The sequence below is a fragment of the Leptopilina heterotoma genome, unplaced genomic scaffold (assembly GCF_015476425.1).
Source record: "Leptopilina heterotoma isolate Lh14 unplaced genomic scaffold, ASM1547642v1 Lhet_61, whole genome shotgun sequence".
Lineage (NCBI taxonomy): Eukaryota > Metazoa > Arthropoda > Insecta > Hymenoptera > Figitidae > Leptopilina > Leptopilina heterotoma.
The window spans coordinates 531,467-548,728 of NW_025111142.1; the positions used below are offsets into that span (position 1 = coordinate 531,467).

Here is a 17,262-nt window from a genome sequence, read left to right on the forward strand (position 1 = left end):
CTAGTGAAAAGTCGAAATCGCGTTCACACCGTTCACACTAAGCTGTAAAGGTGTTTCTTCAATAGTGAGCATACCAAGCATAAGGGTACGTTTACACCTTCGGTAAAAATTTCCAGAACCGGAAATTTACATTGGAGTAAGAGAGACAGACTGTATATCTGTCTCTCTTACTCCAATGAAAATTTCTCGTTCTGGAAATTTTTACCCCTAAGTATATATGCCTTAAAACAACAATAATTTCCCTATTACTGAGAAAAAGAAAGTAAATTCGTATAAATGTCATTTCGAATGAATAAAAATTCGTTAAAGAGACAATTCGTACATATGAAATTTCGCAAAAATGAATATTCGTAAAAATATTAATATTAATTCAAAAGTTATTATGTTATGTGCATGGGATTAGAATGTAATAAAGTAATAAAAGGACTCAAATTTTTATTTGAAATTCGAATGAGAATTAAAAAAAGATTAAGAAGATATTTACAAATAATTCACACATAACCTAAAAAAACATGTGTCAACGTCACACTATTTTTACTGAGAGGGATTTCCTATACGGGTGTATAATGTCGTAATTTTTTCTAAGGTGTGTGACGATCCGAAGGATCTCCTTGTGGTAAATGGAATGGTAATAATTTCCTTATTTCTACCGCATTATTTTTCATAATGTTTCTTATTGTTAATTGATAAATAATACAATTTCATTTTTCAGTATTGTTCATCAGGAGAGTGTGTAGATATTATTAAATGATATTCAGAAGAATAAAATTACTGATTCGCAGGTAAAATTTATCTTTATAAACTTATTTTAAAGCTCGTTATTTGATTATTAAAGCATTGGAGAGTAGTTTTTTGAATACTTATTATTATGAATATTTTTGTAATTTGATAAAAAATGAGATACATCCCTTTTCCACGCGCGACTTCAATCAATCGCGACTATTTACTCTAAAAACATATGATTGTCTTTCATTGACGTTTTTAAAAAAGCTATAACTAGAAAAATCTGTAATAATATGTACACGGAGAAAAATATTATATTATTATATTATATATATTATATATAAATATTATATTATGTGAGAAAAAATCATTCTTTCCGAGTCAAATAAAAAATGATTGATGATGAATAAAAAATCGAATGATTTTTTCTCACATATATAATTTTCGACCAAGTGATAAATTCTACTTCATATAAAACAAATATTAGTTTAATGCCGTCAATCTTTTTGTACCCAATGTGTTGTTAACATTTTTTTTAGTGGAATTATCATTTTAATGAGAAACATTAATGTATCTATAATATTTAACATAGAATTATCATAAATATAACAAATATTTAATTACGCACATACTTTTTTCTGTATAAAATTGTGATAAATAATAATTTTACGAGTATAAATACAAACCACCTTTTTTAAAAATCTATTTTCGCTTAAATTCTTCGCTAACTGTATACTTCAATAAAGCTTTTGAAGAGAAAGATGTAATAAAATTTTCTTTAATTCTGACATAGCGTTTACAATAAAAGTATTTTAATTTTTAATAAACTATTCTTAAGTAAAATATTTCATTTATTAATTAAAAATTGTTCCATTATAGATGCATCACTTCGTGTTCCTTTTATGCACTTTTATGGTGCCGCTCACGCAATCATTTACGGTTGTTAATAATGTCGAGGATGATTTTTCAATCGATGATGGTAATTAATTTAAATAAATAAGTTTTTTTGTTTGCTTCTAAGTTCTATAAAAATAATATTGATGAACTTAGCACCAAATTTATAATTTCAAATTTGATTTTCTAGTAAGGGATTATGAGGTGGTGCCTGTTCGACATATGCTCCATAAACGAAGTATCAATGAATTAACACTTCAAACAAAAGTAAATGGTGTAGAGCATGAAATTTATTTGCAACCTACAGAAGGTTTACTAGCAGGAACGGAGACGAAGGTTTTTACAGCCCAAAGAGATTATCAAAATAATGTTTATTTTAAAAAAATACCGAATGTAAGTTTCATCCTCAAAGGTATACACACTAGAGCTTTTAAATAGTTTTATACGTAGAAATGTATCTTTAAAGAATTAATATTGGGAGAAAATATATTTTTTACACCAATGTCAGTTTTTAAATATTTTCATTATTTTCGATTACAATATGATTTTAGATTATGAACAACATCTATTTAAACTTTTATCAAGATCCAAACACCTATTCTTCTATTACACACAGTGTTAATGAATATGGAAAATCTGAATTTGTAAGTATTTTTTTCTGTATCCAATGTTCCAGAAGATTTTAAATTACTTCTGAAGGTTCATAATAAAACAGAATTTTTTAATCTGTAAAGAATGGAATTATTAATGAAAACATGGTAATACGTCCACTGGCTTGGAATTTTCGACAACGTCGTGATCTATTAAAAAAGAATACTTCATCATTTGAAAGTGTAGCCGATGGTTTTATTGATACTACTGAACATATAATTTATAAACAAACTTTCAACAATGCTTCTCGTAAGTACTTTCGTTACATGACATAGGGAATAAACTAAAAAATGCATTTTTTTCATTCCTAAACAATAAACGAGAAAGGAGAAAATGATAAATATTTTTTTAGAAGTTGCAACACCTAAAATGGACAATAGATTTTCAAATATTCATAGAGTATCTCGAAGTCCTGACGCAGAGTTACCGGACATAGTGTATCCAGAAATTTTAGTTTTCATTGACGACGTACTTTTCAGGTGAGAGTTTAATTAGATAATGTTCACTATCTTAAATTTTTTTTAAATATCTATTGCTTCATAATTTTGTTTGTTTGCATATTTGGATTTCTTAGTACGTAAATCAAAAAATTGAAAATTTTATAAATTTTAAGCAATCAGACAAAAGTCTAATGTTACTTATGTAAAGACAGATGCTTTAATTTATTTGTATTACAGAAAATTAGAATTTAACGTGATACGTGCAGTAGAATACACATTGAGCTTTTGGAATGGAGTTGATTTAAGATTTAGAGAATTTGAAGAACCAAAGATTCGTCTTAATATTGCTGGAATTGTATTAATTAAGGTAAGTTGTTTCTAATTTATAAAAAAAAAATCTAAACATTGTCGTAATATGATTCAAAGTAAAAATAAATTTTTTATATCTATATCAAAAACAAGAAAGGCTGTGGCAATTTTATTGTTTCAACTTAAAAAAATTTATTTTTTAAATAATGAAATGTATGCAATAATTTAAAAAAAAAGTTTTTATTCTTATACAGGAACCCTTGCCATTTTTAACTGCTGCAATGATCAATATGGAAGATGAACAAATAAAAACATATTCATTGGCTAACAATTTTAGTAATTTTTTAGGTAAAAATAAATTTATTCACGATGAAAACAATTATGATATATCTATGTTAGTAACTGGAAGAGATATGATCCACGATAAGAATGGAAATTCTGGTGTGTTGGGTAAGTTTAGAATCTATATGCGTATTAAGCACATTATAAAACAATAATGTTATTTAACATATAATACGGAAGTATAAATTTTTAAAGTGGGTATTTTTTAATAGGTTATGGAATGGTTAGTGGTGTATGTAAGAGTAAGGTAAATAATTATAAATCTTTCGGATTAGCTGAAGATAGGAATGGTTACGGAGGGATAAATACTGTTGCTCATGAATTAGGTCATATGTAAGGATCAGCAATTATTAATTTTGTATTATAAATGTATAAACTCGTTTTTTCATTTTTCAGAGACTTAATCAAAAATAAAAAATTTTCAGCCTTGGAGCACCTCATGATGAGGAAGTATTCACATTAGAGGAAAGACTGTATAATAGTAAGCGCTGTCCTGAAAAGGAAGGATATATAATGAGTTATAATCGTCAAACCAAAAACAAGATTTTCTTCTCTTCATGTTCGAAAGAGCATATTAAAGATACTTTAAGGTAAATTGAATTAAAAGTAGACAACAATTTAGTGGACGTAATTTTAAAAACCTGAATAAACATCCTATGCAAGACTGCGTGCACTCTGGACTTGTTCTCTATGAATTGTAACTGGTTTTGCTTTTGTGTTAGTAATATTAAGTTCAAAAATATTAATTTATTATTTTTCTATCAGAAAAAATTATGCAAAATGCGTTCGAAATAATCCTGCAGAAAATAAAAAGAACAAACCACTACCTAGAATATTACCTGGTCAATTAATGTCTTTAGATGAACAATGCAAAAATCTTGGTTTAACGCACAGCCATGTAAGTTTCTCCAACATTGTCATCATCTATAATACTTGTCTTGTTAATGCAGTTTAATGTTATCATTATTACTATTGGCTTATAGGAGAAAACAACATGTTTAACACTCTGGTGTGTCGAGGCAGGAAAGGAACCCTACACATTTAAAGACCCACCAGCGGAAGGATCTCCGTGTGGTAATGGAAGGGTAAAAATTTCCTTATTTCTACCTTTATTTTTCATAAAATATGTTTATTCATTAACTAATGAATTATAATTTTATATTTTAGTATTGCTTATCAGGAGAGTGTGTAGATATTAAAAGATATTCAGAAAAACAAAATCCTCAACCAGTAACTAAAAAGTCTGTTGCTCCAAAAAATCCAATCACTACGAAAGTAACAACCACTACAGAAAATCCTATCCTTTTCGAACAACCTACAAATTCTGCTACACAAAAGAATAAAATAATGGTAAATTTTTAATTCAACAAATACTTTCGTTTTGCTAGATATTTTTTTCAAAATCTACTAACATCGATTGTTTGCGGGATGTTCAATTTATACAGAAAACACCTTTTGTATATTTTGATAACATTCACCAAAGAATCATTATGTAGTTTAAAATTCTTTTCTTATACTCTTAAAATAGTTATTATCTTAAATAGTTGTGCGTCAGATTAAATCTATTTTTTACATTATTCGAAACTATTGTATTTTGTGATAAAAAGTAAAAACATGAATTTTTATTTTCAGCTTTGCTTAAATGGTAATTGTAAAGAAAGCAATGTTAGTGACGACTATTTCATCTACTACGGTGAACTATTTAAAAGATTAAACTAATATTAGAATTAATAATATACTATCATAAACAAATTATTTTGTTTGTGTGCTTTGAACGAGTTACTCAATTCAGAGAATTAAAAATTAAATGACCAGAAAATATGACAAATGGTTATTATTTATTACTATTATCATTCTTTAATGTTATAAGTCTTAATTAATGTATAATACGAATACAGTCATAATGCTTTTGTTGAAATTTAAAGACTAATAACTGCCTGCCAATGTGAAGAATATTGAGTGCAAATTGTAAATTATCTTCGATTATTTATTAAATTCTTCATAGACTTAAGTTGAAATGTTTTATGTATAAACATTTTAAAAAATAAAGAACATTTCTATATACATTTAAAATGCAATTTATTTCTTTTTATAAAATTCAGCATCCTATAACCTTCGGGTAGCATCCTTTTTTAGAGTCTTGTAAAGTGATAGTATTATATTTAAAATTTTTAAAACAAAGTTCGTCTTCCGAGGGCTGCGAAGAGTCTTATCGTAGAATTTTATTAGCTTTCGAACCGACAATATTTCCGACGGTTATAGTGAATATTCTTTTATTTAAATTTTAAGTAATTTAAAAATATATGTGAATAAGTATAATATTCTGATAAAAAATAATGACAATTGTCATTTCGTTATAAAGACAGTTCAGTCAAATATTTGAAGAATGTTTAACAGCTTCACTCAACAATTTTGTATTACGTAACGTGAATTTACTGTAAATGATTAATATTCTGTTTACTCTAAAAACATATGATTGTCATTCATTGACGTCTTTAACAAAGATATAACTGGAAAATCTTTAATATTTCATATGTAATTTATCACGTGTCGATATTTTTTATTATAATTTTACAGTAAAATAAACTTGCAAAAAGACAAATATTATTTTCATGCCGTCAAACTTTTTTACACAATGTTAATGTTTTACACAATGTTAACATGGTATAATAACAGTGGAATGAACGATTTACTTAGAAACATTCATGCATCTATAATATGTAATATTTACCATATAGCTTCATAAGTATAACAAATATTTAATTAAGCACATACTCTTTTCTGCATAAAATTTTAATAAATAATATTTTTACGAGTATAAATACAAACACATATTTTTTTTAAAAATACACCTTCCCTTGAATTCTTCACTAACTGTAAACTTTAATACTGCTTTTGAAGGGTAAGTTAATTAACTTTTTCTTTAATTTTGCTATAGCGTTTACAATAAAAGTATTTTAATTTTTAATAAACTATTTTTAAGTAAATTAGGTATTTAATAAATATTTATTTATTAATTAAAAATTGTTCCATTATAGATGTATCACTTCGTATTCTTGTTATGCACTTTTATAGTGCCGTTCACGCAATCATTTACGGTTGTTAATAATGTCGAGGATGATATTTCAATAGATGATGGTAATTAATTCAAATAAATAAGTTTTATCTATAATAGAAATTATTATTTCTATTAGGTAGAATAAATAACCTATTATTAGATTTTCCTCTAAGTTCTATAAAAATAATATCAATTTTAGCATATCGAATTTAAATTTTTAAATTTGATTTTCTAGTAAGTGATTACGAGGTGGTGCCTGTTCGACATATGCTCCATAAACCAAGTATCAATGAATTAACACTTCATACAAAAATAAATGGTGTAGAGCGTGAACTTTACTTGCAACCTACAGAAGGTTTACTTGCAGGAACGGGGACGAAGGTTTTTACAGCCCAAAGAGGTTATCAAAGAAACGTTTATTTTCAAGAAATACCGAATGTAAGTATCGTATTTAAAGCTATACTGTTACACCCTAGAGCTATTAAACGGCGAGTTACGTTTTATATTATATATAGCATTTAGCAAATAAAAGTGTCGAGCTATTCACTACATTAGCATAATTAAAATAATGTAGTGGAATAATATCGTCATATTTAATAATTGGGAATTATTTACAATTCCAATATGATTTTAGGTTATGAACAACATCTTTATAAATTTTTATCAAGATCCTACAACTTATTCATCCGTTACACACAGTGTTAATAAATATGGCAAATCCGAATTTGTGAGTAATTTCTACACTGTACCTAATGTTTCATATTCTTTTACTTTTTTAATTTTCCTTTGGTATTCACAATAAAAAATAAATTTTTTGTCTTTTAAGAATGGAATTATTAATAAAAACATGGTAATCCGTCCACTGCCTAAGAAATTTCGACAACGTCGTGATCTGTTGAAAAGCAATACTTCATCATTTGAAAGTGTAGCCGATGGTTTTATTGATACTACTGAACATATAATTTATAAACAAACTTTCAACAATGCTTTTCGTAAGTACTTTCGTTACATGACATAGAGAATAAACTAAAAAATGTATTTTTTTCATTCCTAACAATAAACGAGAAAGGAGAAAATGATAAATATTTTTTTAGAAGTTGCAACACCTAAAATGGACAATAGATTTTCAAATATTCATAGAGTATCTCGAAGTCCTGACGCAGAGTTACCGGACATAGTGTATCCAGAAATTTTGGTTTTCATTGACGACGTACTTTTCAGGTGAGAGTTTAATTAGATAATGTTCCCTATCTTAAATTTTTTTTAAATATCTATTGCTTCATAATTTTGTTTGTTTGCATATTTGGATTTCTTAGTACGTTAATTAAAAAATTGAAAATTTTATAAAATAGCAGTCAGACAAAAGTCTGATGCTTTAATTTATTTGTATTGCAGAAAATTAGAATTTAACTTGATACGTGCAGTAGAATACACATTGAGCTTTTGGAATGGAGTTGATTTAAGATTTAGAGAATTTGAAGAACCAAAGATTCGTCTTAATATTGCTGGAATTGTATTAATTAAGGTATATATACTGCTTTTATTTTTAATTCAAGAATACAAATTATGTATAATTATTCTTTTTTAAAATCTATAAATGAAAAATAAATTTGAATTTTTATATCAATTGACTCGAAAGCGAGTAGCGAGCTCGAAAGATTGTAAGATTTTTCTTGTTTCAAATTTCAAAAAAAGAAACCTTTTTATAAATAGATTATATTTAGAGTAATTTCTAATCAAGTGTTTTTATTATTCTAAAGGAAACATTGCCATTTTTAAGTATCGCTATTGGCAATCATCGAGAAGAAAAAATAAATACAAACGCATTGTTAGAAGCATTTAGAGAGTTTTTGCAAAAAGATAAATTTATTCAAGGCGAAAAAAATTATGATATTTCTATGTTGTTAACTGGAAGAGATATGGTGGGGGATAGAACAGGACGTTCTAGTATAATAGGTATGTTTAGAACTCGAACATTGGATGATAAAATAATATAACTTATAGCAGATACAAAAGTTTAAATTTCAAAAATATTAATTGTTTCTTTAAAGGTTATGCTTTTTTTGGTAAAATATGTGAGAATAGGGAGAATTTTCAATCTTGCGGAATAGTTGAAGATAGAAGTGGTTACGGAGGAATAGATGCTACTGCTCACGAATTAGGTCATATGTAAGGATCTCTCATTATTAAGTTAATGTTAACTTCTTTTATCTTTAATATAATTACTACCGAATGATAAATTCCTTCCCTCTAATTAATGTTATAAACTTAAAAAAAAAGTTTTCTTGAAATTCCCAGTCTACAAAAAAAAAAAATTGAAAATAAAAATGTTTTAGCCTTGGTGCACCTCATGATGAGGAATTAAAGTCAGACACATATAATGCTAAGTATTGTAGTCAAAAGGAAGGTTATATAATGAGTTATAATTATAAAACCAAAAACAAGATTTTCTTCTCTCCTTGTTCGAAAGAGTATATTAAAAATACTTTGAGGTAAGTTTAAAATAAAGCAAACAGTTTTTTAGTGGATATAATTTTAAGAACATAGTGCAACTTCTGATAATAAAAGTCCTATTATGAATTTGCATTTATTAACACTGGATTTTACTTTTATACTCCGAATGAAGTCCATGATCATAAATTATTTTTCCCTTCAGAAAAGAGTATGCAAAATGCGTTCAAAATAATCCTGCTGAATATAGAAACAACAGACCGCTACCTAGAATATTACCTGGTCAATTAATGTCTTTAGATCAACAATGCAAAAATCTTGGTTTAGTAAAATGCTACCATGTAAGTTTCTTTAACACTGTTTTAACACATAATACTTGACTTATCAATGGAGTTTAACGTTACTTTTATAATGTCTTCTAGGAGCCAACAACGTGTTTGGATCTTTGGTGTGTCGCAGCCGCAAGTGATGGATCTGAATACTATAAGTCATTTAGTAATCCACCAGCGGAAGGAACTTTTTGTGGCAATGGAAAGGTAAAATTTTTCTCTATTTTAGCATAATTTTGAGGTTATATTTTCATCTACAATTAGTCTTCTAGAAGTTGCTAATCTTTCTGTCTTGTTTTTTTTCAAAAAATCAAAAAACCCGTGTTTATATTTATTAACTAATGAGTTAAAATTTTTTTCAGTATTGCTTATCAGGAGAGTGTGTAGATATTCAAAGATACTCAAAAAAACAAAATATTCAACCAGTGCCAAAGAAGCCATATAATTTAAAGGCGACTGTCCATGCAAAAAATCCAATCCCTACAAGAGTGTCAACAACGACAAAGACACCTGTCGTTGTACAGCAACCGACCAATTTAAAACTAGCATCAAAAAATAATATAAAGGTAAAATTTTAATTTAGTAAATGTTTCCTTTTCGGAACATTTTCTTTTGGGTATTACCAAAGGTCAGGAAATTTAGGAAAAAGTCAAGGAAATTAGAGTTGGTTAGGGAAATCAGGAAAATTAAATTTTTTCCAGTATTTTGAATAAAAATCCCTATTTGTATTAAAAATACTGGAAAAAATTAAATTCTTAGAATTTATAAGAAAATTATCAAAAGTGATAATAAACTTCTTTGCATAAATTTAATTATGTTCAAAATTTTTTTAAAAATTCTCGTCAAAATTTCAATCATCTTTATAAATATAAAATAATAAAATTCTTCTTCAAAATTCAATTATTTTCAATTATTCAATTATTTATAAAATTCTTGGCAAAATTTCAATTACTTTTAAAAAATTTTCGTCATTTCAATTATTTATTAATATTTACTATTTTAATAAAATTTTCCCAAAGAATTCAATTATTTAAACAAAATTTTAATAAAAATTTCGCAGAAATTCAATTGTTTACCAATTGCTTATAAATTTCTTCGCACCAATTCAATTATTTCTTATTTTTTAATAAAGTTTCTCGAACGAATTCAAATATATTCAGAGAATTGAAAAAATAGTTCTGATAAATTCAATTATTTCGAAAAATTTAAGTAAAATTCTTATAAAAATTCTGTTATTTAAAAAAATGTTGACAAAATTCTTTACAAAATTTAGTTAATAAAATTGCAATTTTAATTAAATTTTCCTATACAATTCAATTATTTTCAATAGAATTCTATTCTTATGAATTCAATTATTTTCGTAAATAATACACTTTTTTATGGGAATTCAATTATTTATAAAAATTTGAATAAAATTCTTCGCAAGAATTCAATTTATTATTATTTTCATAAATAATATCTTTTTTCTCGAGAATTCAATTATTTAAAAAAGTTCTGATAAAATGCTTTATAAATTTGAAAAATTATAATAAAATTGATTTAATAGAATACAATTATTTTCGAACCAATTCAATTATTTTCGTAAAAAGTAAAATTCTTCGAAGCAATTCTATTATTTAAAAAATTTTTGCCAAGAATTCAATTCTTTTTAAAAATTAAATTTTTTACAGAAATTCAATTATTTAAAAAAAATTTGTAATAAAATTCTTCGTCAGAATTCAATTATTTTCAATTTTTTTAATGACATTTCTCGATGCAATTTAATTATTTCTGAAAAATTAAAAAAATATTTTCAGAAATTCAATTATAATTAAAAAAATTTGAATAAAATTATTCAGAAGAAATTAATTATTTTCATAAATAATAATATTTTTCTCCGGAATTCAATTAGTTTTACAAATAAAATTCTTCACAGGAATTCAATTCTTTGAAAATTTTTTTTAATAAAATTCGTTGCAAGAATTCAATTATTTTCATAAATAACAAAACTTATCGCAGAATTTCAATTATTTTTTAAAACAATTTTAAATAAAATGATAAAAAATTTGAATTTATTCTGAAACTTTTTTTTTAAATTCGCCGAAAGAATTGAATTATTTTTAAAAACTTTGATAAAATTCTTTATAAAAATTCAATTATTTTTAAAAAAATTTATAAAATACTTCATAAAAATTCAATTATTTTTAAAAACTTTCACAAAATTCTTCATAAAAATTCAATTATTTTAAGAATTTTTTGATAAAATACTTCATAAAAATTCAATTTTAAGAAATATTCAATTATTTATTAAATTATTTAGTTTTGTATTTAAATAATTGAATTCTCGTAGAAATTTCTAATAAAAATTGATTAAAAAATGAATTATTTCACTTAAAATTTTAAATTAGAATTGAATAGGATATTAAAAGTATTATTGAGTGAATTTTTAGAAATAATTGAGTTTTGAAAAGGGTTCACAATTCAAGTTTTTGAAAATTTGAATTTATAATTACAATATAATTTTTTTTTATAAAGAGTAAATTTTTTATTCCAGCTTTGCATCAATGGAAAGTGTAAAGAACAGGAGGTTAATGACGACCATTTCAATTACTATAAGGAACTATTTAAAAGCCTTCATTAAATATTAAAATTAATAATGTACTATACATGTAAATAAAATTGTGTATTTATTTTACAAGAAAATAGTGTTTCACTTCTCAAAACCTGCTCTAAGAAGGGATATAAAAAAATAAAGATTTTTTTTTGTAATTAGAATATAAAAGTTATGAGAGTATAAGTAAAAATACATAAAGAGAATATAAAAATATAAAATAAAAACAATAATTTATGTTATTAATAAAATTTTCAAACTCTTACTTTTTTTAAAAAATCTTCGAGTATTTGGTCCTCAATTACGCGTGGACTAATTTATTGAAAAATTCTTCAAAGCATTCAGCAGCTTTTTCTCCTGATTCATTTAATAAGCTCGATAGGATCTTCAAATTAAAATTCTTCTTTTCCACCATTATAAGCCAATCAGTCTTTTTTCCTTCGTTATCAAACCAGAGTTTGTATAAATTTCCAAAAGTTTCGTAAACTTTTGTATTTGCTCCACAAATAATTTCCAACATTGATTTTAATTCCATGACTTTTTCAATATTTTTCAAACACTCCGTTTTCTTGCCACGTTCATCGAATAATTCACAATACAATTTTGTAAAAATCACACAAACCTTTGTTTCCGTTCCCGTTAAAAGATTCACCAAACATTTCAATGAGACTCCATTTTTTTCAAATGCTCGAAGACAATCAGTTTTTTCACCTCTCGAATCGAACCAGAAATTGTACAATTTTTTGAAATACAAAACATCGAATTCGGATGCAAATTTAATTATTGCTGTTAATTCGAGTTCTGATTCAAGATTTGCTATGTAATCTTGTAGTTCTCCTTCGTTGTTCAGTACAAGTTTTACCAGATTTTTGAAACTTGCGGGAGCATTTTTTCCCTCTTTGATCAAAATATTCGTTATTGTTTTTAAAGAAATTCCGTTACTCTCCAATTTCTCGAGACTCTCGGTTTTCTTATCTTGAAAATCAAACCAAAGACGATATAATTCAAGGAAGACTTGTTTTATTTCGCAACCAGCAGGTTCTAGAATTTCGATCATAGCGATTAAGGTGATATTCTCTTTTTTTAGGTTATTCAAGTATCTTTTGTTTTCACCATCGAAGTTGAAGCAAAAATCATGGAATTCTTTTATTATTTCCGGGGCATTGGCCCCTGTTTTTTGGAAAATTGTTTTAATCCGTGGAATAGTGATTCCATTTTCCTCGAATGATGTCAGGTGGCGAGTTTTATTTCCTTTCGCGTCAAAGAAGAGATAATATAATTTTCGAAATGCTACCGCTGCTTTGTCTCCTGATCCAAAGAGAATCACTAAGAGATCATTTAATTTCACGTTCTTTCGACGTAAATTTTTCAACCACGCCTTCAATTGACCATTTTCCTTAAACCACGAATTGTACAATTCGTTGAATGTTCGTATCGCTTCGTACGCTGATTTACAGCCTCTGAAAATTTTGAAATACTTCGAATTTATTCGATTCCTGGAGAGAATTTCAAAATATTTATTATTTTCCCGGAGAAAAGTAAAAAATTCTTGAAATTCCAAACTGTTTGTATTTTTAAATACAGTTTCGGCGTATTCGTTTTCCTTTCGATGGGATGTTATTAATTTTCGAATTGGCATCAATCGCTCCGTTTGAGCGTTTTTAATTTTTACATCTTTATTTATTTTCGATGAATTTGTGAATTTTTTAAACTCCTCTACGGCGTTAATGCCTTCGCCTCGCAAACGTTCGCAAATTTCGGATAAATTTATTCCCCTTGAATTGAGAATTTTTAGGCAACGAGTTTTTTCGCCATTATTATAAAACCAAAGGGCGTGTAAGTGGAGAAAAATATCATCAACTTGAGTGCCCGTTTCCTCCAAAATATTCACTATATTTTCCGGTTTCACTTTATCTTTTTTCAACGTTTGTAAATAAAATGTTTCCGTCCCTTCATATTCGAAGAAAATAAAGTACAATTTTCCGAAAGCGTCATTCGCATCTTGACCCGAATATCTCAGAACTCTGCACACTTGAAGTAGAGTAATTCCCAATTTTTCCAGATTTTGCAAACGTTGCAATTTCTCGTTGTTTTTATCAAACCAAGAAAAGTACAAAATTGGAAATTTTTCCGTTGATTCATACAAAACGTCACATATTAATGACAAATTAATTCCGTTTGCCTCTAAATTCTTCAATGTTTGTTTCTTCTCTCCGCTCTCGGTGAATAAAAATTTATAGAATTGTTGAAATCTATAAATACAAGATTCTCCCGTTTTTTCGAATAAATTCGATATTTGCGATGAGGAAATTCCCTCTTTTTCAAGAATTCTTAGACAATTTGTTGAACTATCGTAATTATCGAACCAAAGTGTTGAGAGAGCGAGAAAAGTGGTTGGAAACTTCGATCCTGAACCGGCGAGTATTTTCGATAGTTTTTTAACACAAAATCCGTGTTTTTCGAAAATCTTCAATTTTTCCGTTTTGTTTCCATGAGTGTCGAATAAAACTTTGTACAAATAGAGAAAAACTTTTTCCACCTCCTGTGGATTTGTTTTATTAATAATAGAAGAAATGAGGGAGAAATCGATTTTGTTTCTTCTCAAAGTGGCCAAATATAATTTTCCATTGCCATTGATTAAAAATTGGAGAAATTGGCTCCGTTCGGACGCATTTGCATCTGAAATGATACTTTTTGCGAAATTGACCTCATCTTGAAATTTACATTCATCAGTAGGTAACGATTGTGATTTTTCATCAACTTTTACTGTGGACTTTTGTTTGAATTTGCAATTCTTTTCGAAAATATCATTTGAGTTCGTTTTTACCATCGAAATATTCTCGCCTAGAACAGAAAAATTGAGTAAAATCGAAAAAGGCAAAAAATGTATTAACGAACTTGGTAAAACAAAAAAATGTTTCCTTATACGTACATTCTTTTTTGTTTTGATTATCAAATGGTAATTCTTCTAGTAATTTTCGTTCAATCCTCGGTTTTAGAATTACGACTTTATTTTTTTGTAATCTGTTATTTAGGGCATTTTCCGAAGCGTCGAAATAGTCCTCTTCCTCACTAGATGGATAGAGTGGCTTCTTATTCATTATTACGAAATTCTGATATTCTGTAAAATAATAGCTACGTTATTTTAATTATTATTTTTGAATGATTACAGATTCAAAATTTTAACAATTCACTTTTTAAATACAAAATATTAACTATTCTTCTTTATTATATTATTCAAAAATTTTAATAAAATTTTTCACAAGAATTTCATTATTCTCATAAAAAATATTATTTTTTTGGAGTAATTAAATTATTTTCAATAAAATTTCTCGAAAGAATACAATTATTTTCAAAAATATTAATTAAACTCAATTATTTTCAAGAATTTTAATATAAATTCAATTATTTTCAAAATTTTTTGATAAAATTTTTTTAAAAAAATTCTTTTCAAAATTTTTAATAAAATTTCTTAAAAAAATTCAATTATTTTCAAAAATTTAGAAAAAATTCTTTTAAACAATTCAATTATTTTTATGAATTGTAAAATCCTCAAGCAAGAATTTAATTATTTTTATAAATAAGAAAAATTCTTCGCAAGAATATTAAAATATTTTCATAATTATAATAAAAAACAAAGGAATTAAATTATTTTAATTTTGATAAATAATAAAATGTTTCGAATGAATTCAATTATTTTTAATACAATTTTAATAAAATTTCTCGAAAGAATACAATTATTTTCAAAAATATTAATTAATAATTCGATTTTCAAGAAATTTAAATATAAATTCAATTATTTTAAACAATTTTAAGATAAAATTCTTTTTTAAAAAAATCATTATTTTCAAAATTTTTAATAAAATTCCTTCAAAAATTCAGTAAAAATTTAATTATTTTTATGAATTGTAAAATTCTCAAGCAAGAATTTAATTATTTTCATAAATAAGAAAATTTTTCGCAAGAATATTAAAATATTTTCATATATAATAAAATTCTACAAAGGAATTGAATTATTTTAATAAATAATAAAATGTTTCGGATACATTCAATTAGTTTTAATTACAATTTTAATAAAATTTCTTTGAAAGAATACAATAATTATTTGTGTAAATTTTAATAAAATTTCTCAAAGGTTTTAATAAAATTCTTTGTAAATTTTAATTATTTTAAAAATTTTTAATTAAAATTATTTTCAAAAATTTTTTTTTACGAAATTTAATGAAATTCTTAAAAAAAAACCAACCTAATTATTTACAAAATCTCTGTAATAAAATTGTTTAAAAGAAATTAAATTTCTATAAATAATTTTAATATAATTTAATAGGAAAATCCGTTAATTACAATTAATAACAAACACTATGATTATTTTGTAAACTTAAAAGAAATTCTTCTTACAAATTCAATTATTTTCAACAATTTCAATAAAAATTATTTTTAAAAAAAACTTAATTAAGTATTTTCAAGAATATTGTAAAATAAATTCTTCAAAACAATTCAATTATTTTAAAGAATTTTGATAAAAATCATGCCAAGAATTAAAAATTATTTTCAAATACAATGAATACAATTTTAATTACATTTTTTCGAAAGAATTCAATTATTGAAAAAAAAATGTTGATAAAATTCTTGTTAAAGTATTTATTTAAAAATTTAAAAATAATTGAATTTTTCAATTATTTAAAAATTTTTTAATAAAATAATAAATTTTTTTAATAAATACTTTACAAGAATTCAATGATTTTCAGTACATTAGTTTTAAAATTTTATAAACATTTAAAAAGAAAAATTATTTATAAAATTAAGAAACAAAAAAGCAAACAGTTTTTAATAATATAATTAACGTATAATTTATTATCAAGAAATTAGTAGTGATGTACTTCGAACGAGCCTTTTGTCTTGAAAAGCCGAGAATCTTGTAAATCTGTATGAGAAAAACAATGAAAACAATTGAATGTTATATTTTCATCTTTTTTCTTTTATGAAAGGACAGTGTCTCATCGACGTACATCACTAGAAATTACACAATCATTTTAAACTGTTTTTGCTCTCAATTCACTTATATTCTACTTTTGCTCCCGTCATTATTTTAAACCATTTTTACTATATCGGCCCCTCAAATGAGGTTAGGTCTTATTCTATCATTGTTTTTTCTAATCACTATTCGCTATAACTCATAAATACCATTACCTTTTTGCCTTTTTGGCAATTCAACAAATGTATACTAAAATTCCATAATTGGCTATTAGTAAGATAAATAAAGAGCTCAATTTTGTTTTTTTAATAATAAAATATTTGCTTCATAAGCAAACGACAAACAAACAGTCAAACAGTCAAAAGCAAAACGGTAATTTTACAACCTTGATATTGTCGCATTTCGAATGTTCCACATCCAGTACGAGAGAGAGAGAGAGAGAGAGAGAGAGAGAGAGAGAGAGAGAGAGAGAGAAATATAACACCGATATGAAAGCCCCT

General features: G+C 25.4%; 3 protein-coding genes across 3 annotated transcripts; 2 read left to right on the top strand and 1 right to left on the bottom strand.

Moving 5' to 3' along the window:
• Positions 1–1,431: 1,431 nt before the first annotated feature.
• LOC122509616 (zinc metalloproteinase/disintegrin-like) lies at positions 1,432–5,410 on the top strand. The gene is made up of 14 exons (XM_043623812.1): positions 1,432–1,486; positions 1,603–1,702; positions 1,808–2,010; positions 2,169–2,261; positions 2,352–2,517; positions 2,621–2,747; positions 2,946–3,075; positions 3,272–3,467; positions 3,572–3,692; positions 3,785–3,949; positions 4,125–4,257; positions 4,343–4,444; positions 4,527–4,709; positions 4,992–5,410. Exons 2-14 carry the CDS (start codon positions 1,603–1,605, stop codon positions 5,076–5,078), a joined length of 1,806 nt encoding a protein of 601 aa, XP_043479747.1. The 5' UTR covers positions 1,432–1,486; the 3' UTR covers positions 5,079–5,410.
• A 987-nt stretch (positions 5,411–6,397) lies between these two features.
• Positions 6,398–11,874, top strand: LOC122509618 (zinc metalloproteinase/disintegrin-like). The gene is made up of 13 exons (XM_043623814.1): positions 6,398–6,497; positions 6,653–6,855; positions 7,052–7,144; positions 7,244–7,409; positions 7,512–7,638; positions 7,813–7,942; positions 8,178–8,373; positions 8,469–8,586; positions 8,754–8,909; positions 9,074–9,209; positions 9,291–9,404; positions 9,560–9,763; positions 11,731–11,874. Exons 1-13 carry the CDS (start codon positions 6,398–6,400, stop codon positions 11,815–11,817), a joined length of 1,830 nt encoding a protein of 609 aa, XP_043479749.1. The 3' UTR covers positions 11,818–11,874.
• Positions 11,841–17,145, bottom strand: LOC122509647. Its single transcript, XM_043623849.1, has 3 exons — positions 16,978–17,145; positions 14,720–14,908; positions 11,841–14,631 (listed from the first exon to the last, which is right to left on the bottom strand). Exons 2-3 carry the CDS (start codon positions 14,886–14,888, stop codon positions 12,089–12,091), a joined length of 2,712 nt encoding a protein of 903 aa, XP_043479784.1. The 5' UTR covers positions 14,889–14,908; positions 16,978–17,145; the 3' UTR covers positions 11,841–12,088.
• Between the last annotated feature and the right edge of the window lie 117 nt (positions 17,146–17,262).